Raw genomic sequence first — 25,033 nt, 5'->3', positions numbered from 1 at the left:
TGCCCAATCACCCAACCTGTCCAAATCATCCTGGAGTTTCTTGGTATCCTCCTCGCAGCACACACGCCCACCCAGCTTTGTGTCGTCTGCAAACTTGGAGATATTACAGCTAGTTCCCTTATCTAGATCATTAATGTATATTGTGAATAGCTGGGGTCCAAGGACCGATCCCTGCGGCACCCCACTAGTCACTGCCTGCCACTCGGAAAAAGACCCGTTAATTCCTACTCTCTGCTTTCTGTCCGCCAACCAGTTCTCTATCCAAGTCAATACCTTGCCCCCAATCCCATGTGCCTTAACTTTACACGCTAATCTCTTATGCGGGACCTTATCGAAAGCCTTTTGAAAGTCCAAATACACCACATCTACTGGTTCTCCCTTATCTATTTTCCCATTTACATCCTCAAAAAATTCCAGTAGATTAGTCAAGCACGATTTACCTTTTGTAAACCCATGTTGACTTTGTCCGATCCTGTCACTGTTTTCCAAGTGCTCAGCTATTACATCCTTTATAATGGACTCTAGCATTTTTCCCACTACCGATGTCAGGCTTACCGGTCTGTAATTCCCCGCTTTCTCTCTACCACCCTTTTTGAATAGTGGGGTAACATTAGCTACCCTCCAATCCATGGGTACAGTTCCAGGTTCCAGTGAATTTTGGAAAATGATCAGCAATGCATCTACTATTTCTAGGGCCACTTCCTTAAGTACCCTAGGATGTAGATTATCAGGCCCTGGGGATTTATCGGCCTTCAATCCCATCAATTTCCCCAACACCATTTCCCTACAAATACTGATTTCTTTCAGTTCCTCCCTCTCATCAGACCCTATGCTCTCCAACATCTCTTGGAGGTTATTTGTGTCCTCCTTTGTGAAGACAGAACCAAAATATGCATTTAATTGGTCTGCCATTTCTTTGTTCCCCATTATAACTTCCCCTGCTTCTGACTGCAAGGGACCTACACTTGATTTCACTAATCTTTTCTCTTCACACATCTATAAAAGCTCTTACAGTCACTTTTTATGTTCCCTACAAGCTTACTTTCATATTCTATTTTCCCCTTCTTAATTAATCCCTTTGTCCTTCTTTGTTGAATCCTAAACTGCTCCCAATCCTCAGGGTTACTGCTTTTTCTGGCCAATTTATATGCCCTCTCCTTGGATCTTATGCTATCCCTAATTTCCCTTGTTAGCCACGGTTGAGTCACCCTTTTTGTTTTATTCTTATCCCAAACTGGGATGAACAACTTCTGTAGTTCATCCATGCGGTCTTTGAATGTTTGCCATTGCCTATCCACCGTCAACCCTTTGAGTGACATTCCCCAATCAATCTTACCCAATTTGCACCTCATACCATCGTAGTTTCCTTTATTTAAATTCAGGACCCTAGTCTCCGAGTCAACTACTTCATTCTCCATCCTAATGAAGAATTCTATCATATTATGATCGCTCTGACCCAAGGGGCCTTGCACAACAAGATTGCTAATTAATCCTCTCTCATTAGATAATACTCAGTCTAAGATGGCCTGATCTCTGGTTGGTTCCTCGACATATTGTTCCAGAAAACCATCCCGTAAACATTCTAGGAATTCCTCCTCCACAGTATTTTTACTAATTTGGTTAGCCCAATCTATATGTAAATTAAAGTCACCCATGATGACTGCTATGCCCTTATTGCACGCGTCTCTAATTTCCCGTTTAATGCCATCCCCAACCTCCGTATTACTGTTTGGAGGTCTATATACCACTCCCACTAACGTTTTCTGCCCCTTGATATTTCTCAGTTCTACCCATACAGATTCCCCATCATCAGAGTTAATATCCTTCCTAACTCACTATATTCTGCTTTTAGGACCTCATCCCATTTTTTACCTATATCGTTGGTGCCTATGTGCACCACGACAACTGGCTGTTCGCCCTCCCCCTCCAAAATGTTCTGCAGCCGCGCCGAGACATCCTTGACCCTTGCACCAGGGAGGCAACACACCATCCTGGAGTCTCAATTGCGGCCGCAAAAACGCCTATCTATTCCCCTTACAATTGAGTCCCCTATCACTATAGCTCTTCCACTCTTTTTCCTCCCAGCCTGTGCAGCAGAGCCACCCATGGTGCCAGGAAGTTGGCTGCTGCTGCCTTCCCCTGATGAGTCATCCCCCCAACAGTATTTAAAGTGGTATATCTGTTGGAGAGGGGGATGGCCGCAGGGGATTCCTGCACTACCTGCCTGCGCCTCTTACTCTGCCTGCTGGTCACCCATTCCCTTCCTGCCTGTACACCCTTTACCTGCGGTGTGACCAACTCGCTATATGTGATATTCACAATGTCCTCAGCATCGCGAATGCTCCAAAATGAATCCATCCGCAGCTCCAGTGCCGCAATGCGGTCTGTCAGTAGCTGCAGCTGGACACACTTCCCGCACACATGATCGTCAGGGACGCAGGAAGCGTCCCTGACTTCCCACATAGAGCAGGAGGAGCACACTACGGGGCTGGGCTGTCCTGCCATGACTTACCCTTTAACTAATTAATTAAAATTAAATGAATCCCACCAATTTCACTACAGTTAAATGATATATTTAAGGGCCCTGGTTTACAAACTGTCCCCGCTGCACCACAGAGACCTTAAAAACTATAAACCACAGACTTAAAGTTTTAAATGAGAGAGAAATACTCCAACCAATCACCTACCTGTTTTGTGGTGAGGTCACACCTCGAATACTTTTTACCTCTCTCCTTCCCTGAGATTGGAGATTGGTACGCCTACCTGAGCCTCTGGGGCCTTTTGTAGTTGCTCTGCCGCTCCGAGATTCCGCCCGCCGCTGCCGATGCCGCACTGAGGCCTACCTGAGCCTCTGGGGCCTTTTGTAGTCGCTCTGCCGCTCCGAGATTCCTCCCGCCGCTACCGATGCCGCACTGAGGCCTACCTGAGCCTCTGGGGCCTTTTGTAGTCGCTCTGCCGCTCCGAGATTCCTCCCGCCGCTACCGATGCCGCACTGAGGCCTACCTGAGCCTCTGGGGCCTTTTGTAGTCGCTCTGCTGCTCCGAGATTCCTCCCGCCGCTGCCGATGCCGCGGTATCAAGTGTAGTCTCTTGTGTACACCCAGTGTAGTGTAGTCTCTTGTGTACACCCAGTGTAGTGTAGTCTCTTGTGTACACCCAGTGTAGTGTAGTCTCTTGTGTACACCCAGTGTAGTGTAGTCTCTTGTGTACACCCAGTGAAGTGTAGTCTCTTGTGTACACCCAGTGAAGTGTAGTCTCTTGTGTACCTCATGACCAGACATGAGCACATTTTACAAGGTTAGGTCTGACAAGAGCACTGTACAGTTTCACCATTAAGTCCTATAACTTAAACTTTACTGATTTTAGTAACCTAATTCAGCATTCTTTCTGTTTTGTCTACTGTTGCTCCATCCAGACCGGGCATGATGAATGCTCAGTCTCTTACCAGAGATAGATTTTTTTTCATCTCATGTCTTTGCTTTTTTTCAGCACTTCATAAGAACCATGTCACCCATTTGTATTTTCAGTGTGCATAATTCTTATTGATACTAAGTTTCATCTTAACTGTTTTGCCCACTTAGATTTTATCCAACTCATTTGTGAATCAATGGCTCCCTGATTAGACTTGACTGCCCCTTCCCCCATGCTGACATAGGCTGCAAATTTGGCTACTTTACATGGAGTTTCTGAATCCAGACTGTTGCTGCAAACCATCAGCACCACTGAAAGTCAGTATTAAGAAAGAAAAAAAGTACTTGCATTTATATATATTTTTTTATTCGTTTATGGAATGTGTACGTCGCTGGCAAGGCCAGCATTTATTGCCCATCCCTAATTGCCCTTGAGAAGGTGGTGGTGAGCCGCCGCCTTGAACCGCTGCAGTCCGTGTGGTGAAGGTGCTCCCACAGTGCTGTTAGGTAGGGAGTGCCAGGATTTTGACCAGCGACGATGAAGGATTGGCGATATACTTCTAAGTCAGGATGGTGTGTGACTTGGAGGGGAACTTGGAGGTGGTGGTGTTCCCATGTGCCTGCTGCCCTTGTCCTTCTAGGTGGAAGAGGTCGTGGGTTTGGGAGGTGCTGCCGAAGAAGCCTTGGCGAGTTGCTGTAGTGCATCTTGTAGATGGTACACACTGCAGCCACAGTGCATTGGTGGTGGAGGGAGTGAATGTTTAAGGTGGTGGATGGGGTACCAATCAAGTGGGCTGCTTTTTCCTGGATGGTGTCGAGCTTCTTGAGTCTTGCTGCAGCTGCACTCATCCAGGCAAGTGGAGAGTATTCCATCACACTCCTTACTTGTGCCTTGTAGATGGCAGAAAGGCTCTGGGGAGTCAGGAGGTGAGACACTCGCCGCAGAATACCTAGCCTCTGACCTGCTCTTGTTGCCACAGTATTTATGTGGCTGGTGCAGTTAAGTTTCTGGTCAATGGTGACCCCCAGGATGTTGATGGTGGGGGATTCGGCGATGGTATATAGCGCCTTTCAGAATCTCAGGATATTCCAAAACAATTTACAGCCAATGAAGTACTTTTGAAGTGTAGCCGCTGTTGTAATGCAGGAAATGTGACAGTCGATTTGCGCACAGCAAGCTCCCACAACAATGTGATAATGACCAGATAATCTGTTTTGGTGATTCTGATTAAGGGATAAATATTGGTCAGGACACTGAGGAGAACTCACTTGCTCCTCTTCGAATACTCTCATGGTATCTTTTACATCCACCTGAGAGGGCAGAACAGGCCTCGGTTTAATGCCTCGTGAAAGACGGCACCTTTTGAGAGTGTAGCACTCCCTCAGTACTGCACTGAAATGTCCGCCTAGTCTCTGAAGTGTGACTTGAAACCACAACCTTCTGACTTGGAGGTGAGAGTGCTACCAATGAGCCATGGCTGCCACCTGAACCAAACAGCCGTGGCTCGCTTCAACTCACTGAGAATTACAGAAAGCAAGACTTGCTACCACTGAGCTACGGCTAACACCATGTTGGAGGGTTTCAGAACTCCTGACTGTATGCTGATCTATGCTCTCTCAGATTATATTAAAGAGGTGCCCTGAGGAGTTAGTTGACATTCATGTTAACAACAGTTCTTTGTCAGTGTGTAACACTGTACAGTGACTGCATGCTTCACCTCTGTAACCAATGAGCCCCCAAAGACCTGAGCAAAGGAATCCCAGATGTAGATGCATCAGGGGAAGTTGTTTTACAGCCTCTCAATGTCCTGCAACTGCTCATTTGACTGGGCACCAAGCCCTCAATTCTACTATTCCCTCAAACAGTGGAGTGTTTAGGATAGGTCAACTGCACAAAACACATCGGCAAGTTCTCAACTAAAATGGGGTAAATGTATTGAACATATACAGCAGATGTTGGATGAGACGTTAAACCGAGGCCCTATCTGCTCTCTCAGGTGGACGTAAAAGATCCCATGGCACTATTTCGAAGAAGAGCAGGAGAGTTATCCCCGGTGTCCTGGCCAATATTTATCTCTCAATTAACCTCACTAAAACAGATTATCTGATTATTGTCACATTGCTGTTTGTGGGATCTTGCTGTGTGCAAATTGGCTGCCGTGTTTCCTACATTACAACAGTGACTACACTTCAAAAAGTACTTCATTGGCTGTAAAGCGCTTTGGGACGTCCGGTGGTCGTGAAAGGCGCTATATAAATGCAAGTCTTTCTTTCTTTCAGGTACTGAATCATAATTCCATCATTTCTAATCCTGTTGTCTGCCATCCTTTAATGTGAAAAATAGAAAGTGGCACTTGTCCAAAAATAAATAAGAGCATATGCAGTTCTTAACAAAAAGTGAATTGGTAAAATAACAGCCCAGAAATTCGGGTCTCCACGGGTGAGTATGCACGGGGTACTCACCCGTAAGCCCAATGGAAGTGCCGGTTTCCTGCATGCACTGCACATGCGCGGGAAACCGGCACTTCCGTTCCCCTGAAAGCAGGGGTTCAGAGGTCGAACGCGTGCACGGGAGAGTCAAACTTAGGTTATCTTTACAGGTTTTCCCGGGAGGGTAAGTCTGCAGAATTTACACATATAAAAAGCAGGCATAAGGCCTGCTTTTTACAAGGTAAGTGGTGAATTAATTAAAATTAAAACATTTTTTCTACAGGTTTATTATTTTTTAAATACTTTAAAGCAAGGTAAGTTTATTTTTAGCCCCGTTAGAAAATAAAATTATTTTTTTCAAAAATTTAAATTATTGTTTAAAATAGTTATTTCATGTAATTTATAGTTTATTTTAAAAATGTGATTTTTTTAAATTTACTTGAAGATTTAGTGATGTTTTGGGGCTGTAGTATTTATAAGTTTTGACAGCTCTTCCTGTCAATCTTATGAATGGAGCATTCCCTGCTCCGTTTGGCTCCCCATGGCCCACGTGATCCCAGGGGCCGCATCGAACTAACTGTGCCCCTGGGATACACAAGCACTGCACGCCGGCAGCTGGAGCAGGCCCAGGATCGGAATTCCACGCGGGCCCACAGCTCAACAGCCGGCGCGGTAGGTAAGTGCAGGTTGGGGGCTTGCACCCGCAAGAAGCCTCCGACCCGAATTTCTGGGCCAATTAGTTTTTAAGTAGAAAGTAATGGTGACCATGCAAAGCCCCTTGAAAGAAGTTGGCAATGAGATCCTCAGGCACCTGTCCTCCTGGCTGCAGTAACTGGTCTCCCTCCTTTAGACAGGTTGAAGCATCTAAAACAATGGCCCGTATTTTCCGATCGCAGGTCTCCCGCGGGCAGAGGCCTGCGATCTGGAAAAATCTACGCCCTTACCTGAGGGCTCCTGGGATGCACAGGCTTCTGCTCCTGGGCCTCTCCAAACTTCAAGTGCGCAGGGCCCACGTATGCCAGAGGCGCAGGCAGTTTGCAGCATCCCTGGGATCATGTGGGCCATGGGGAGCCAATCAAAGAAGGGAATCTCCCTTCATACACTTGACAGGAAGATCTGTCAAATATATGAATGGAGATCATCCCCAAAATATAGTAAAACTTTAATTAAATGAAAAAAAAAATAACATTTTTTAAATGACTTGAAATTACAATAAACAAATTTAATTTTTTGAAAAAAATAATTAAAGTTTTTTACGGGGCTAAAAATAAACATTTTTTAAAAGTATTTTTAAATGATAAATTAGTGAATTAAAAAAAAAACTTTTTTCAACTTTTACCAGGTGTAAGAATTGTAAGTGTTTTCTGCTGGCGGAGGGTCTCCAAAAAGCGGAACTATCCACCCACAGAGGCCCTTCTCCAGGGCAGCCGGAGGATTTGTCAAGACCATTCTTGACAGATCGGAAATGCTGGTTTTCAGCGCATGCGCTGTGCATGCCTGAAACCGGCATTTCCGATGTCCCTAAGGGTGGGTACAAGCGTGTACTTACCCGTAGGGATCGGAATATCTGGGCCATTGCTTTTAGCACCTAACGTATCTGCTCTCTGTTGGGTGCAGGTTGTGCAGAGGTGACCTCACCTATGGTTGAATTGCAAAGCCATGACTGAGGAGCCAACTGCCCATCCTTTATCCGTGATGTTCGGTTGCCTTGAATGAAAGAATAATTTGTATCCCCGGAAAAAATGCATTGATTTAATCATTTTCTTGTGCGATTGCATGCCATTTACACATAGATGGAGTATTAACTGTTCCTAATTGGATTGTTACCATTGTAGGTGCACAAATAGCTCTATATGCAGAAATTAGAGCAATTTTATAGTGTGCTAAAACTATAGCTGTCTCTGTTGCTGGTGGTCACTGCTGAATGGATGAAACCGGACTTCTCTGGAGCAGTGGATGCCAAGTGGTTGACTCTTCTGTCCCATATGGATGACTTTTGTGGCAAAAAACTTGTCCTGCATGAATTTCTTCTGGTTGGGCTTTTAACAAGCTTAAAAAATTCTCACTAATTTAACACATTTTGTAACAGTAAAGCTGGACAAAAAGACCATTGTGGCTTTCTGCCAATTCTTCCCTATTTACCCTTTCATTAAAATTAGCACTCAAAAGAAAATACAACCCGCAGTGTCCTCGTTGCCATTATTCAAATAATGTTAACCTTTACATAACCTAGGTCCTATCTTATATACTGCGAGACAGAATTCTACTGCACTGATAAGTGTGTGTGTGTGTATGTGTGTGCGCGTGCGTGCGTGTGTCGCATTGCTCAACACCCTCCTCCAAATGGTGGTAGCTTCCCCCACCATAACATTGAAGGACAATGGCACTCTGCTGTATATAAGAATTAGCCACATGGTACTGACCAAGAAGCTTCTTAAAAAGACTATTCCTTAGTATGTCTTTCCCATGGTACTGGAAAATACTTTGGTGAAGTATGCCTTATTCTTCAAAGACAATTTACCTTTTTAAAAATAAAAATGGCTTTTTTTTAAATCACAGGTTCGATCTGGTGAGACTGCTGCCAATATTGCTCGAGAGCTTGCAGAGCAGACTAAAAGTCTGATTCATGCTGGAGATATTTTGTTTTCCGTAAAGCTCATGGAACAGTTAGTGGATTTGTTAAACGTGCAACTCCGTAACCTTACTCCAGGTGGAAAAGACAGTGCAGCTCGGAGCCTGAACAAGGTAGGAAACCTGTACCTTTGCTTTATGTTTTATTCACTTCTCCCTTCCCTTCCCTTCCCTTTCTATGATTCACACTGAATTCACCTAAAATAATTCCTCTTTATATGCAAGCTGGTTCTGACTCTCATAAATCAACTAATTGCACTGCCCAGTTGGAGGACTCTTATACAGCAGACATATATTCAAATTGGGCTTTAATCTCTCTGATTTAGGATAGTTACTAGGGACTTAATTTCCTGTGACAGTTACTGCTTAATACATTCATGTAAAATTCCTTTGTTTGCTCTCTAAATGGTCTAACAATTGCATAAAAATAGCACATTCAGAAACTTTGCATAAACTTGTTATGTAGTACAGTGACAGAGGAAATTAAACCCCTGGGAGCTCAACTGTTTCGATTTTCTATTTTTGTTTTAATAATCAGTTGATATCTTTACGTCATTTCTACAAAAGTGCAGCAGAATTCAAAGTGAGACATCTGGGACTCACCTGTGTGAGGTTGGAAGAGATTTGTGTACCCACAATGAGCTGACATTAGGGTTTGATTAGTTCAGAGAACAGGAGAACGATGTTGTTTGCTGACTCCCTCGCCAAAATTTTAATTTGGAGGCGGGTCAGGGGGCTGGAAAGCAGTTGGGAAACCTGGGAGAATGGGTTTCCCTCGGGCCCTGCCGAATTTAACGGCAGGGCCTGTTTAACATTTTGATTCTGTTTCCCGTCCGCAGCCAGCCAGATGGAAAGGCTGGCTGTCTGTTAGGTGGATGGGCCTGGTGCACCAGGCCATAGAGAGGAGTGAGGGAAGGATCGGGATGGGGGGCGTGGTCAGAAGGCTGGGGATAGTCATCGAGGCCGGTGGCCAGGTCGTTGGGGGGGGGCGGGGGGGGGGAGGTCGAGGTCAGGTCGTTGGAGGGGAGGTCGGGGGTCAGGTTGTTGGATGGGAGGTCGGGGTCAGGTCGTTGGAGGGGAGGTCGGGGTCAGGTCATTGGAGGGGAGGTTGGGGGTCAGGTCATTGGAGGGGAGGTCGGGGTCAGGTCGTTGGAGGGGAGGTCGGGGATCGGGTCGTTGGACGGGAGGTCGGGGATCGGGTCGTTGGAGGGGAGGTCGGGGGCCGGATTGTTGGAGGGGAGGTCGGGGGTCAGGTCGTTGGAGGGGAGGTCGGGGGCCGGGTCGTTGGAGGGGAGGTCGGAGGCCGGGTCGTTGGAGGGGAGGTCGGGGGTCCGGTCGTTGGAGGGGAGGTCGGGTTGTTGGAGGGGAGGTCGGGGTCAGGTTGTTGGAGGGGAGGCCAGGTCGTTGGAGGGGAGGTCGGAGGCCGGGGATCAGGTTGGAAGGGAGGTCGGGTCATTGGAGGGGTGGTCGGGGTCAGGTTTTTGGAGGGGAGGTCGGAGGCCGGGTCGTTGGAGGGGAGGTCGGAGGCCGGGTCGTTGGAGGGGAGGTCGGAGGCCGGGTCGTTGGAGGGGAGGTTGGAGGGGAGGTCGGGGGCCGGGTCGTTGGAGGGGAGGTCGGAGGCCGGGTCGTTGGAGGGGAGGTCGGAGGCCGGGTCGCTGGAGGGGAGGTCGGAGGCCGGGTCGCTGGTGGGGAGGTCGGAGGCCGGGTCATTGGAGGGGAGGTCGGAGGCCGGGTCGTTGGAGGGGAGGTCGGAGGCCGGGTCGTTGGAGGGGAGGTCGGGGGTTGGGCCGTTGGAGGGGAGGTCAGGGGTCAGGTCGTTGGAGGGGAGATCGGGGGCCGGATTGTTGGAGGGGGGGTCGGATTGTTGGAGGGGTGGCTGGGGGTCGGGTCATTGGAGAGGAGGTCGGGGGCCAGATTGTTTGAGGGGAGGTCGGGGGCCAGGTCATTGGAGGGGAGGTCGGATTGTTGGAGGGTGTGCTGGGGGTCAGGTCGTTGGAAGGGAGGTCGGGGGCCAGGTCGTTGGAGGGGAGGTCGGGGGTCGGATTGTTGGCGGGGCGGTTGGGTAGTTGGAGCAGGGGTCGGGTCGTTGGATGAGAGGTCGGGGGCCAGGTAGTTGGAGGCGAGGACGGGGGTCGGGTCGTTGGAGGGGGGGCCGGGTAGTTGGAGGGGAGGTCGGGAGTCGGATTGTTGGAGGGGAGGTCGGGTCGTTGGATGCGAGGTCGGGGGTCGGGTCGTTGGATGCGGGGTCCGGTCGTTGGAGGCAAGGTTGGGTAGTTGGAGGGGAGATCGGGGGCCGGGTCATTGGAGGGAAGGTCGGTGGGCTGGTCATTGGATGCAAGGTCGGGGTGCCAGATCACTGGTGATGTCAGTGGTGTTTGGATGGAGGGTCGGAAGGCCGAAGAGGGAGTCGGAAGGCCAGTGCGGGTGTCGGAGATCGGAGGCCTTGTGGGGCAGGGCGTGGCCTCGTGGGGGGAGATTGGAGGGAGATTAGAAGGGCCGGGGTGCGGGGGGGGGTCCAATTGCGGGGGCTTGGCGAGGTTCTCCTCTTTAGTGACCATACTTTTTACCAAGCAAGGCTCAAAACTGAACTAGAATTTTATTCTCTGGGTGCTGCTAAGTAAGGTGATCTGTTATACCAACAGTGCTTAGCTGTGTGAAAACCAAGTGGAATTGTTGAATTCTGTACTCATTCATAATAGAGCGTGTAGTTACACAGTTCTGTGCTATGGTAGAGGTGGAACAAGGATACATTGCGAAGCATCTGGCATCTCAAAACCAACCAACATAATGAATGCCTTCTGGGCAATGTGCAGGCCTCTGCCCTCTTCTAGTGAAAGAACATTTATCTCAAAATGTCAAATGTTCTCGAAACAACACTTGCAGGGGCAGAAATTCAACTATCTTGTTACCAGGTGGATTAAAAAAGTTGTTTTGTGTTTCCTTGCAATCTTTCATTTTCATGGCTTCTGTATTTTGGGTGGGGGAAGATGGGCCCTTAAACTCTTGGTGACCTGTTTAGTTATTCCTTTTTAAATAGACTGGTTAAGTTATGGCAGGCTTGCAACAGTGCATCAGATGTTTCCTCAGGATGCCATTTGGCATGGTACAGTGACTTGCATATCCAATCCACACCACTGAATGAAATTGATTTTCAGTGATCAGGTGCTACAAATTGCCCTTAATGTCAGCATTTATGTTTATAAAATCCTAAGTGCGTATTAAAACAAACTCCATTTCAGTACAATCAACAGCAAACCAGTGCTATGCTTAATGATGTAGAATTAAAGCTTTAAAAATTATTTTATACCAAGAAGCAATAAAATTATTCACTAACAATGGCTATGGTTAGATCAGAATTCAGTTTAAAAACATCCAAGGCTGATGTATAGTGAGCCAATTGATCAGCCAGAGTGACACTTCAAATAACAAGGTTGTTATTAACCCACTCCGGTGGGGGAGGGGGTTGCCATTAAAATCGATTGATTTGACTTAACGTCCCGATCCTGCTGTATTCGTGCAGGCCGTCACTTTATCTGGCCAGGTGGTGGGGGGGTATGCTCGTCGAAACGTTACCCAGCCCTCGGCATCTATAAGCCCAGAGTCACTGCCTTGGATATCTCTGAGCAGCAGTCCATGAGGAGGCTGTGCTTCACTAGGCAGGCTGCTGTTGATCACTACAGCCTCCTGCAACACGGGCAGCTGCATGCTGGGCCAGGTGGCCATGCTCTGGCAGTGGCTCTCTAACTTTTTCACCTCCATCTTCTTTCACTCGTATCTCCCAACCTGCACCGTGCGGCTGTATCAAGGAGGTCACCAATGCCCTATTTACCGGGGCCAACTAATATATTACCTTTCCCACAGATGCCAACACTCAAAATTATAGAGCTCTGGGATTTGCAGCAGTGGCCGGCTTCCCTTTTGTCCAGGGCAGTATAGACTGCACTGATGTAGCCATCAAGGCATCAGAAGATCAGCCGGAAGCTGGAAAAGCTATCGCTCAATTACTGTTCAGTTGGTGTGAGATCACCACAGAAGTATCAGAATTCTTTGGCAGTTTTTCTGGCAGATGTCACGTCATCTTTATCCTGTGACACTCCTCTATCCCTGCCCACTATTCTGCCCTTCCACCAATGTAAAAGGATGACTACTTGGAGACGAGGATTACCCCCCTGCACCCATGGCCGATGATACCCCTCTGCATCACTCCTCAACAGCTCGGGTCCAATCATAGAATGATACAGCACAGAAGGAGGCCATTCGGCCCAAGAAGGAGGCTAATCGGCTCAAAATCATAGCCATGGGCTATTAAAGGTTCAGGTACCAGGATAGGTCTTGGGGCTCCCTACAATACGCCCGACACAAAGTCTGTCGCATTATTGTAGTGTGCAGCATGTTGCACAACATGACAATTCAGAGAGGATTGCAGCTGGAGGAGGCAGAGCAACAGCAACTGTCCTCATTTGACGAGAAAGAATTGGTTGAAGGCAAGAGAGAAGCAGAAGAAGGAGGGTGAGCAGAGCGCACTGAAGCCAGAGAGGCCAGGGATCAGTTGATAGAACAGCACTTGGTTCCCTCCCGTGAAGTTACACAAAGCTGCTCTGCATTAACAGTCCCCGTTAACCCCTGCACCACTCCCTTAATCCTGGAAACCATTCAGCCAACCTTAAAAGAAAGAAAAAAGAAACCTTATATGAATGATATACTGACGATGCAAATTCAGGAGCTGCTAAGAAAACACACTGCAGACCAAAGTCCCAAATATGATATCTGATTAATTTAATACCAAATACACTAATTACTTTGAATTCATCCCTCAACCAAGTGTCAACCCAGGTTCCCTTACTTAAGAGGATTTACTAACTCCATTACTCCTACGTATATGTGAAGAGAAAAAGATTGGTGAAGTCAAACGTAGTCCCTTGCAGTCAGAATCAGGGGAATTTATAATGGGACACAAAGAAATGGCTGACCAATTAAATACATACTTTGATTCTGTCTTCACAAAGGAGGACACAAATAACCTCCCAGAGATGTCGGGGAACATAGGGTCTAATGAGAGGGAGGAACTGAATGAAGTCAGTATTTGTAGGGAAATGGTGTTAGGGAAATTGACTGGATTGAAGGCTGATAAATCCCCAGGGCCTGATAATCTACATCCTAGGGTACCTAAGGAAGTGGCCCTAGAAAAAGTAGATGCATTGCTGGTCATCTTCCAAAATTCTATAGACTCTGGAACAGTTCCCATGGATTGGAGGGTAGCTAATGTTACCCCACTATTCATAAAAGGTGGTAGAGAGAAAACGAGAAATTATAGACCGGTAAGCCTGACATCGGTAGTGGGGAAAATGCTAGAGTCCATTATTTAAAAGATGTAATAGCAGAGCACTTGGAAAACGGTAACAGGATCGGACAAAGTCAACATGGATTTACAAAAGGTAAATCGTGCTTGACTAATCTACTGGAATTTTTTGAGGATGTAACTGGTAGAATAGATAAGGGAGAACCAGTGGATGTGGTATATTTGGACTTTCAGAAGGCTTTCGATAAGGTCCCACATAAGAGATTAGTGTGTTAAGATAAGGCACATGGGATTGGGGGCAAGGTACTGACTTGGATAGCGAACTGGTTGGCAGACAGGAAGCAAAGAGTTGGAATAAACGTTTTTTTTTCCAAGTGGCAGGCAGTGACTAGTGGGGCACCGCAGAGATTGGTCCTAGGACCCCAGCTATTCATAATATATATTAATGATCTGGACGAGGGAACTAGATGTAATATCTCCAAGTTTGCAGATGACACAAAGCTGGGTGGGCGTGTGTGCTGTGAGGAGGATGCCGAGAAACTCCAGTATGATTTGGACAGGTTGGGTGATTTGGCAGATGCAGTATAATGTGGATAAATGCGAGGTTATCCACTTTGGTGGCAAAAACAGGAAGGCAGCTTATTATCTGAACAGCAATAGATTGGGAGAAGGGGAAGTGCAACGAGACCTGGGTGTCCTTGTGCACCAGTCGCTGAAGGTAAGCATGTAGGTGCAGCAGGCGGTTAAGAAGGCAAATGGTATGTTGGCCTTTGTAGCGAGAGGGTTCGAGTACAGGAACAAGGATGTCTTGCTGCAGTTGTACAGGGCCTTGGTGAGACCACACCATGAGTATTGTGTGCAGTTTTGGTCGCCCTATTTGAGGAAGGATGTTCTTGCCATGGAGGGAGTGCAGCGAAAATTCACCTGACTGATACCTGGGATGGCAGGAATGACGTATGAGGAGAGATTGGGTCGATTGGGCTTATACTCACTGGAGTTTAGAAGATTGAGAGGGGATCTCATTGAAACTTATAAAATTCTAACAGGACTAGACAGACTAGATGCAGGAAGGATGTTCCCGATGGCAGGGGAGTCCAGAACCAGGGGTCACAGTCTAAGGATAAGGGGTAAGCCATTTAGGACAGAGATGAGGAGGAATTTCTTCACCCAGAGAGTGGTGAACCTGTGGAATTCTCTACCACAGAAGGCAGTGGAGGCCAATTCATTAAATATATTCAAGAAGGAATTAGATATATTTCTTAAGGCTAAAGGGATCAAGGGATATGGGGAGAAGACAGGGACAGGGTACTGAGTTTGGATGATCAGCCATGATCTCATTGAATGGCGGAGCAGGCTCGAAGGGCCGAATGGCCTACTCTTGCTCCTATCTTCTATGTTTACAAGGTGCTCCCTCAGTCGCTTCATCAAAGTTAGTGGAAGGCTGCTGTTGTTCAAGTTGGGACCCTTGAGATGCTTGTGGCTAGCGATTTCTGGGTACTCGAATCTATGAGGGCATGCATCCAGACCATAGCACTTTGGCTGATGCCGGGGAGGCTAGCCCAGCTGGCACCGTGGTGGCTATTGGATGAGAGGTTGGCGAGGGAGCAGATGTGTTGACATCCTGCCATTGGTGGGAAGGAGAACTTCCTTCCTCACCCTCACCTTTTCGACCAGGACCTCTGGGGACTTGCTTCTTACTCATCGTTGCAGAAAATCTTCTTGCAGCAATCTCGCACAACAATCTGCTAGAAGGGAATGCAACCCACATTCCTACTTTTATATAGGTTTCTGGAGGACGGCCTGAAATTACGTGCTTCCTGATTCTAGTGCGATCAGGTGGAAAACCCGCCAGTCACATTTAAATGAAGTCCAGGAGTTAAAGTATACCAGGCTTAAAATATATGGCCCAGTGAGTGTGTTTGCCTTTCACTCGCCCCCTCCCCACCCCCATCCGAAATTCGCTCTGGGCTAAAACCCTAAAATCTTTGTACAACTAATGTTGGGACTGTTTTAACGGCAGAGTGTTTGTTGTGTCAGTGAGGTAGTGGGTTGCAAATGATCTTTGTTGGTTTGCCAGTATAGTGGAACACAAAATAGCAGGATATAGCTTTCCAGCAATGATTTTCCACAAAGTGAGTTCCTGATTTCAACTGTGTTGTCTGCATAGTGAAGCCTTCCCACAGCTGTGGAAGCAAGAGTTGGATATTGAGGGTTACTTCATTCAATCTTCTGTACCTGTAAGCAGTGATGATAGGGCATTGGTAGAGGGCTAAGAATAGGTTGTCTCTTTGTCCTTTTGGTTAGTGATAACGCATGACATTTGTACAGCAAAAAAGTGATATGAATAAAGGCCTAGAAATTCGGTTTCGGCGCAGCAAGGGCTTTAGCGCCGGAAGTTAGTGTCGGCGCTAAGTCCCCCTGCGCGCGCCAAAAATTCAGTAGCGCCGCGCCCAAACGGCTGCCGGCGCTACTGAGGGGTCTCAGCGCCTCAAAACTGGCGCCACGCGCCGCATTGCGGCGCTATTCCGGCGCTGCGGCGCCCGCTGCGGTGCGGCAGGCTCGGGAAGTGCAGGCCTCCTCCTTCCGTTAAGGAGGAGCTGCCTGCACCCAGCCGCGGCCCGCGATAATCTTTTTAAAAATGAGCCCGGCACCTCGGACAAGTGCCGGGCTTGCTTCTGTTCCGGGGGGGGGGGAGGGGGGGGAAGTCCGGGGAGGGAGCTGCGGCCAGGCGGCCGGCGGGAAAGCGTCCGGCCGCCGCGGGGCCTTTAATGCGCCGGCGCAAAGTTCTGTAAGGCACCTCTGCCAGAACGTTGCTTGCGGCTGCCACGGGCGAGGCGGCCGCAACTCAATTTCCGAGTTCGGGCGGGTTACCATGGCAACCGGGACGCTGCGCACACCGATGACGTCATCGGTGCCGGCGCAGCGCTACCGGCCTAACGCCGATTTAGGGCCCCTGTCAATTTCTAAACTGGCCATAACTTCGGCGCTAGGCCCTCTAGCGCCTCAAAAGCGGCGCTAAGGCCAGTGAATTTCTAGGCCAATGTTTCATAAAAACTATTTAACATTCATTATAAAGTGATATAGATAGGATGGAAGTTTTCTCTATAATTATTCAGTAAGTGTTAACCAAGGCTACTTATTCATGTTTTTCATGGAAAAACAGACTGAATCTGAGAACACAACCCCCAAAACACTGGTTATAAATCCCAGAAAATACTGTAATTCCATCTAATAAAAATTGAATTTGACTTATTTGGTCAGTGTAGTTGCCCTCGTAATGATACTTGAGTGTTTGCTTGCCATATCAAAAGCTTGACTGTCTCGGCGATCATTTGTTTTACTGTCTTATCAGTTGAACAAGAACAATAAACACTCCAGCAAACTGATTCATAGACCAGTGTCTGGGATGAGACTTGTGTGGATGACATGATGTCACCCACTTAGTCCAGAAGCTGGATTAAAATTGTATCCCATCCAGCTACGTGCGAGATTCTTCATAATCTTCTTGCATAGGGGGAGTTTATAACCGACCTGTTCAATCTTCTGCCACTGCAATTGCTGAGTCCATTCAAGCGAAAAAAATGAAATGGTTAATGGATGTGAGAAAAGGGTTAAATGGCTCAAGTGTTTAGAATCATAGAATGGTTACAGCATGGAAGAAGGCCATTCGGCTCGTCGAGCCTGTGCCGGCTCTCTGCAAGAGCACTTCAGCCTGTCCCACTCCCTCGCCCTTTCCCTGTAGCCCTGCAAATTTCTTTTCAGATACTTATCCAGCTCCCTTTTGAAAGCCGTAATATGTACACAAACTTAGAGTAAACTGTGAAAAAGCTACACTGTTAATGTATGGACGATGGCCTCACTGAGTTGAACCTTAACAAGATGATCAAACTGATCTATATGTAATTCAGTTTGAGTCCATCTTATTAAACCAATTCCAGCTCCTTTTGGTATCTCCAGTGCCTTCTACACACCTTGAGTTAGGATCTAAATTGAAAAGCAGGACCTCGAGCGAAATAATCTCTGGATTCTTGCCCAAGCCACGTGCCAGTTAGCATAAAAGCAGACAGATCAGGAGAATTAACACGTGGCTAAAGGGCTGGTGTGGGAAACGGGTTCCTTTTCATGGGACACCTGAACCAGGATGGGACCCGAGTCCTAGCGGAAAGGGTAAATAGGGAAGTGGCAAAGGCTTTAAACTAGTAAGAGGGGGGAAGGATCTACAAAAAATGTAACCAGCCAAAATATAAACAAAACAGGAAAAGAGATCATAGGAAAGAATAAAATAAGGGAGGACATTCATGGCAAGGGAATAAATAGAGTTATAGAACAGAAGTCTAAAAAGATGGTTAAATATAAAATGAGAGGAAATCCTATTTAAAAATGAGTTAAACTGTCTGTACATCAATGCACACAGTGTCCATAATAAAACAGGAGAGCTGGAGGCAATCATATGTTGCAAGGAACCAGACATAGTAGGGATTACTGAGACATGGCTACAGAAAAATCAGGACTGGGAATTAAACATTGCAGGGTATAACATATTAGAAAAGATAGGGAGGGAAAAGGGGAGGTGGAGTAACTATACTTATTAGGGATAACATAATGGCAGTACAAAGAAGTGACGCAGATATCAGCAAGACAAAAATAGAATCCACATGGATAGAGATAATAAAGGATCAATCACACGAATAGGCGTAGTCTACAGACCACCTAATAGTGGAAGGGAGGTGGAGGAAGAAATATGCAGACATATTAGAGAAATGAGTAAAAAACATAGAATAATAATCATGGGGGATTTCAACTACCCTGATATTAATTGGACAGAAGAGGGAGGTAAAGGAGATAAGGGAATGGAGTTCCTAAATGTGTACAGGACTCCTTTCTAACCCAATATATAAAAAGCCCAACAAGGGAGGATTCGCTGTTGGATCTAGTAATGGGGAATGAACAAGAGCAGATGAGAGAAGTAAAGGTAGGGGAACATCTAGGCAATAGTGACCATAATATAATATGCTTTAAGATAATTGAGAAGGACATAAGTATGATGTAAACCAGGTTAATAGATTGGAGCGGGGCTGAGAATAGAACTTGGGGGTGGGGGGGGGCGGTGGGGAATGGGCAACAATATTGTCAAACAACGATGTAGAACAGCAATGGGAAACATTTAAAACGGTGTTCAACAGAGTGCAGGAAAAATATATTCCGATAAAAGGAAAGAACAAACTAAACACTAATGAGGCTCCATGGATGAATAAAGCCATAAGGGAACAATTGAGGGCAAGGAAAGAGGCATACATTAAGTACGTAGACAGCAGGGGAGTGCATGATGAGGGAGAATACGAAAAGAGTTGGCGAGAAGTCAAAAAAAAATTAGGGAAGCAAAGAGGAACTATGAAATTTAATTATCAAGGAACATAAAACAAAATAGTAAAATGTTTTATAGGCACATCAATAAAAAAAAAGGAAGGTTGGGATGGGAATAGGGCCATTAAGGGATAGTCAGGATAATACCACAGGTAACGATAGAGAGATGGCAGAAATATTAAATAATTATTTTGCTTCAGTATTTACCAGGGAGATAGAACAGGTGGGCATGACATTGGATGATGAGATTAGTAATGTGATTTAAAATTTAAAAAAGGATATATTAAATATTTAAAATAAAAAAAGCAATATATTAAATAAATTAATCAAACGCAAAGAGGATAAAACCCCTGGTCCCGATGGATTGCATCCACGCATTTAAAAAGAATCTAGGGAAGAGATAGCAGAGGCATTACTACGCATATTTAATAATTCGTTAGAAAAATGTATAGTGCCAGAGGACTGGCGGGTAGCTAATGTAATACCGATATTTAAGAAGGGGGATAAAACATGTCCAGGGAATTATAGACCAGTGAGCTTAATGTCAGTGGTAAGAAAAATAATGGAATCCCTACCAAAGGAGAAAATAGAAGAACATCTAGAAACCAAAAATATAATAATGAATAGTCAACATGGATTTCAAAAGGGAAAGTCTTGCTTTACTAACCTTATTGAATTTTTTAAAGAGGCAACAGAAGGAGTAGACAATGGAAATGCAGTAGATGTAATACACCTGGATTTTCAAAAGGCCTTCGATAAGGTACCCCATGATGAACAAGGTCAGAGAATGCAGAGTCAGGGGAGAAGTAGCAGAATGGATTGCTGGCTGGCTTCAGGACAGAAAGCAGAGAGTAGGGGCAAAGGATAGCTATTCACAGTGGCAGAAGGTGTTCCACAAGGATCAGTGCTGGGACCACTGCTGTTCACAATTTACATCAACGATTTAGACTTAGGAATCAAAAATACAATTTCTAAATTTGCGGATTACACCAAATTGCAGGGGGGGGGGGGGAAGGATAATCAATACCGAGGAGGACTGCAACAAGTTACAGGAGGGCATTAATAAACTTGCAGAATGGGCATATAATTAGCAAATGAAGCTCAACACAGATAAATGTGAAGTATTACATTTTGTTAGGAAGAATAGGGAGGTCACTTATCACTTGGAAGGTGCGAGTCCAGGTGGGATAGAGGAACAAAGGGATCTAGGAGTACAAACTCACAAATCACTAAAAGTTGCGACACAGGTTAGCAAGGCCATAAAAAAAGCAAACCAAGCACTAGGGTTTATTTCTAGAGGTCTAGAATTGAAAAGTAGGGAAGTTATGCTAAACCTGTATCGAACCTTGGTTAGACCACACTTCGAGTACTGCGTACAGTTCTGGTAGCCAAATTATAAAAAGGATATAGCAGCACTGGAGAGGGTGCAGAGAAGATTTACAAGGATGATACCAGAAATGCAAAGGTATACATATCAGGAAAGGATGAACAGACTGGGTCTCTTTTCTCTTGAAAAAAGAAGGCTGAGGGGTGACTTAATAGAGGTCTTTAAATTATTAAAACTTTTGATAGAGTGGATACAGAGAGAATGTTTCCACTTGTGGGGAAGAGCATAACTAGAGACCATCAATATAAGATAGTCACCAAGAAATCCAATAGGGAATTCAGAAAAAACTTCTTTACCCAAAGATTGGTGAGAATGTGGAACTCGCTACCAAAGGGAGTGGTTGAAGCGAATATTGTAGTATGGAAGCATTTAAGAGGAGGCTAGACAAGCATATGAGGGAAAAGGGAATAGAGGGTAATGCAGATAGATTTAGATGAGAAAATATAGGAGGAGGCTCGTGTGGAGCATAAACAGCGGCATGGACTGGTTGGGCCGAATGGCCTGTTTCTGTGCCATATATCTTATGTAAGCAGTACAGATTTTCTAATACCCTTATGCTTCTGGCCATTTCAGGTGCATGATTTAATTTGAACTACCTTTGAAGAACATAAGAAATAGGAGCAGCAGTAGGCCATTCAGCCCCTCGAACCTGCTCCGCTATTCAATAAGATCATGGCTGATCTTCTACCTCATCTCCACTTTGCTGAACTATCCCCATATCCCTTGATTCCCTTAATATCCAAAAATCCATCGATCTCTGTCTTGAATATACACAACAACTGAGCCTCCACAGCCCTCTGGGGTAGAGAATTCCAAAGATTCCACAGCCCTCTGGGGTAGAGAATTCCAAAGATTCACCACCCTCTGAGCGAAGAAATTTCTCCTCCTCTCAGTCCTAAATGGCTGACCCCTTATTTTGAGACTGTGACCCCTGGTTCTAGACTCCCCAGCCAGGGGAAACATCCTCCCTGCATCTACCCTGTCAAGCCCTGTAAGAATGTAGTATGTTTCAATGAGATCACCTCTCATTCTTCTAAACTCTAGAGAATATAGGCCTAGTCTACTCAATCTCTCCTCATAGAACAATCCCCTCTTCCCAGGAATCAGTCTGGTGAACCTTCATTGCACTCCCTCCATGGCAAGTATATCCTTCCTTCGGTAAGGAAGCCAAAACTGTACACAATACTGCAGGTGTGGTCTCACCAGGGCCCTATATAATTGCAGTAAGATATCTTTACTCTTGTACTCAAATCCTCATGTAATAAAGGCCTAATTGCTTGCTGTACCTGCTTGTTAACTTTCAGTGATTCGTGTACAAGGACACCCAGTTCTCTCTCAACACCAACATTTCCCAATCTCCCTCCATTTAAAAAATACTCTGCTTTTCTATTTTTCTTCCTGCATATATCAGTTTCAGTTCCGAGAATACAGTCAATACGAATCAATATGAACTAACAGAATTTGTAGTGTGTACAAAGCCATGGAAAACAGTGATCTGAATCATTGTGCCAAATGACAAGCTCAGTAATTTTCTTGCAGTCTTTTGTGCTCAGTTCAGGAGAGGAGTGACTGCTTTCCATTTGCAAATTAAAGCTCCTTAACAATGTGGCATAAAAAACCTAGCAAAGAGCAACATCATTGGGTGGCTTGGATCATTTTCCACTTCAGCAGTGACAAGTTTACTCTTATACTCAAATAGACTTTTGGACTCTAGCAGAATGAAGGGATATGGAGATCGGGTGGGAAAGTGGAGTTGAGGTCAATGATCAGCCATGATCTTATTGAATGGCAGAGCAGGTTCGAGGGACCGTATGGCCTACTCCTGCTCTTATGTAACTGCTGCAGAGAAGTGAAAACAAAAAGCCAAGATTCATTTTATTCCCGAGTGTTAATTCCCATTTTGGATGATGCATTGAACTATGTTTGCGGCTATTTCTTGTTTTGAACCTTTTTAAGTCTCAAGGCAAGCTTGAGTGCCCAATTGTTTAAATGTCCCATTGTACACAAGAAGTATTAGGGCTGTGAATTTCGAGAGCCATATTCGAGTTGCGTGAGTTTTGAATCTGGCTAATTTGACATTCGTCCAGGTCACATAGCAGGAGTGGGGAGGGGTATGTGAATTCATTGTGTTTCATTCTGCGATTAATGGACATTTTTGTTCAAAGGTTCCAAGATGTCTCAAAAAAAGTTATTGATTTACTCAAGCATATAAGGTTAACAATAAAGCTGTTAAAAATGTTGAATTATTTGCATTGCATGTGAGATATTGGTATGAAAGAATTAGGAAAAAAAAAAACGGCTTCTATTTTTGTAAAATGTTTGACGTCCAGACCAGATGTAATGGTGCTAAAGGTGAATTTGTTACAACCCTGGGCTGTAGCACAAATGTGGCATCTGCTAATTACCATAGAAATGTTGAGTATCGGTGATTAAATATATTACATTTTAAACACGCTAAAATCTTAAAATTCAATTTAGTGGTCCCACCTCTAAATACACAAACATCAATAGCATTTGATCAACTTTACCTTAACTGGCCTTGAGTGTTCACGCCTTGGACTCGCTCATATAACAATGTAATGGCACAATATAAACATGTTGTAAAAAATTTTGTGACAGTGTGCAATGGACAACTTATGCAAAATGCCTGATATTCTGAGAATTGGTGTCATAGTTCATTATTTCAAATGAGCTATTTTCAGAATGTACTGTTTATTAGTAAATTCTTTAGTGCCATTTGTCTGGCACTTGCTGCTTCTTTTACCAGTAACTTAGGACAAAGATTCAATCAGTCAAATTCAGGTAATTCGTCAATGCAGACTGGAACATCTCCATGCAGTTTGAATCATCTCTGTATAATGAGCCATCAAAGCTACAGTAAAACATTTGCGGGAAAATTATAGTGGGAAGAAATTAGGTACAGAAATTCAAACTGGGGTAATCTGGTTTTGTCATGTGACTTAAGTGTAGGACTGGGAAAGTGATCTGAATGTTCAATATTTCTCATTAACCTGAATGCTAACTGGGGTAACTTAGCATGCAAAAAAAAAAGGAAAAGCTCGCAGGCTGAGCTCTGTTTTTTACAATCGACTCTTTAATGTTGGTTGTTTCTTCCTGTTGTGTACTCAAAAGGTAAAACTGCAGTGTTTTTTTTATTTTCCTATCATGCCCTCCTATTGTTATTAATTTTCCAATATTCTGTGTTTCATTGATAATGCTGGCTCTGTGGATTCAGCTTCAGAAAAGAGAGCGCTCTTGCAGGGCCTACGTTCAGGTAACTTAGCCACGGCTTTATTTTACTATGTCTTTTCACCATTTTAAAACCCCCTTTTGTGCGCTGGCATTTCTCCTGTGCTCTGTGTCTCCCTGAGGCTTACTGACTGCTTAAATTAGCTGCCTTAATTTATTGCTCTGTAGGTTGGCTCATGGAATTAGACATAAGGTGTTTGTTTTCCCTTCCTCTAAGCAGGCCACTCTTTGCATGCTGGTGCCCTTGGTAATGGCTGCAGTCCTGTAAAATGAAGTATTACTCCAGCAAAAAATTACTTGTGCTATTCACAACAGCCCATCTGCCACTGCTTACGGTTAAGGTGGCCTGACATTACTGTGCACTGTCTCGCGAAGCATGAATATTTTTATACGTGAAAATCAGAAACATGAAATCTTTATGGTGTAATACCTGTAGGGAAATTACCTTCCATCCTTTATTTGCGCACTAATTGGTTGTAATTGCTTTAATATTAGAAGGTTAATTGCACTGAATCTTTCTGGATAAGCACTCGGAACACTGCACAAATACTAGTCATGGTTTCAGCAGTGCTGATTGCACCAAAGATAGCATAAGATGACAGCGTGTGGCTCTTATACGCTCTGACAGCTATTGCTGAGCACAACCAGCGGGTCAGGATCAATTGATGGAAGGGAAGGTGATTCCAAAGGAGAACGATTTGGCCCCGTTCCTGTGCTGATCTCATTTGGGTGCTAGAATTGACCTCTGTGCCCCCGGGATAGGGAGGGGAACATCAAATCAAGAGGGTTCCTGCTCTTGGTCACTGGCCATCAGCCTTTACCCTGCTAGAAAATGCATGTTGTGGACATGAGGTGAGAACTGGTTTGAGTTCAGCTGTAATGACACCCATAGCCATGGTCTGGGCTTACATGCAAGAACAGCCACTTTGGCAAGGTACCAGAGGGTGACCAGTGAACAGTATCCCAGTAGGCAGAGGATAGAATAGGAGAGAAATTTGGGGAGGAAAAAAATGGAAACAATCTTCCAGGAGAGCCCCGAGGGACACCCTGGCTTTGCACACTCTTCAGCATGCCCAGATCTTAAAGGTGCTCTGCAGGGAAGGCTGCATGCTACGGGGTGTTCTGCTGATGTGTCGTTAACCCCTCGTTGCTGCCTGTTGGTTTTCAATGTGAATTTCAGGTCATCAGCAGGCTCAAGGTTTAGAAATGCAGTATTCTACTTGGTGCTTAATTGCAGAAACCTTGTGTCTGTTCTTTTGAGCTA

General features: G+C 45.4%; 1 protein-coding gene across 22 annotated transcripts in view; it reads left to right on the top strand.

Annotated features, from left to right (window-relative positions):
* LOC147124680 (adhesion G protein-coupled receptor L3-like) overlaps window positions 1–25,033 on the top strand; it is a 783,432-nt gene that overhangs the window by 629,774 nt on the left and 128,625 nt on the right. For 18 of the 22 annotated variants that reach the window (XM_085991353.1, XM_085991380.1, XM_085991324.1 and 15 more), the window contains 2 exons: window positions 8,399–8,584; window positions 23,756–23,794. In XM_085991353.1, the coding sequence (XP_085847479.1) occupies window positions 8,399–8,584; window positions 23,756–23,794 (225 nt within the window). The remainder of the gene's footprint in view (window positions 1–8,398; window positions 8,585–23,755; window positions 23,795–25,033) is intronic. The other 4 variants (XM_085991371.1, XM_085991399.1, XM_085991515.1 and 1 more) reach the window with 1 other exon arrangement.

The sequence above is a fragment of the Somniosus microcephalus genome, chromosome 1, assembly GCF_052327205.1.
Source record: "Somniosus microcephalus isolate GS21.2 chromosome 1, FLI_Smic_1.0, whole genome shotgun sequence".
Lineage (NCBI taxonomy): Eukaryota > Metazoa > Chordata > Chondrichthyes > Squaliformes > Somniosidae > Somniosus > Somniosus microcephalus.
This window is presented reverse-complemented; position numbering and strand designations above follow the sequence as displayed.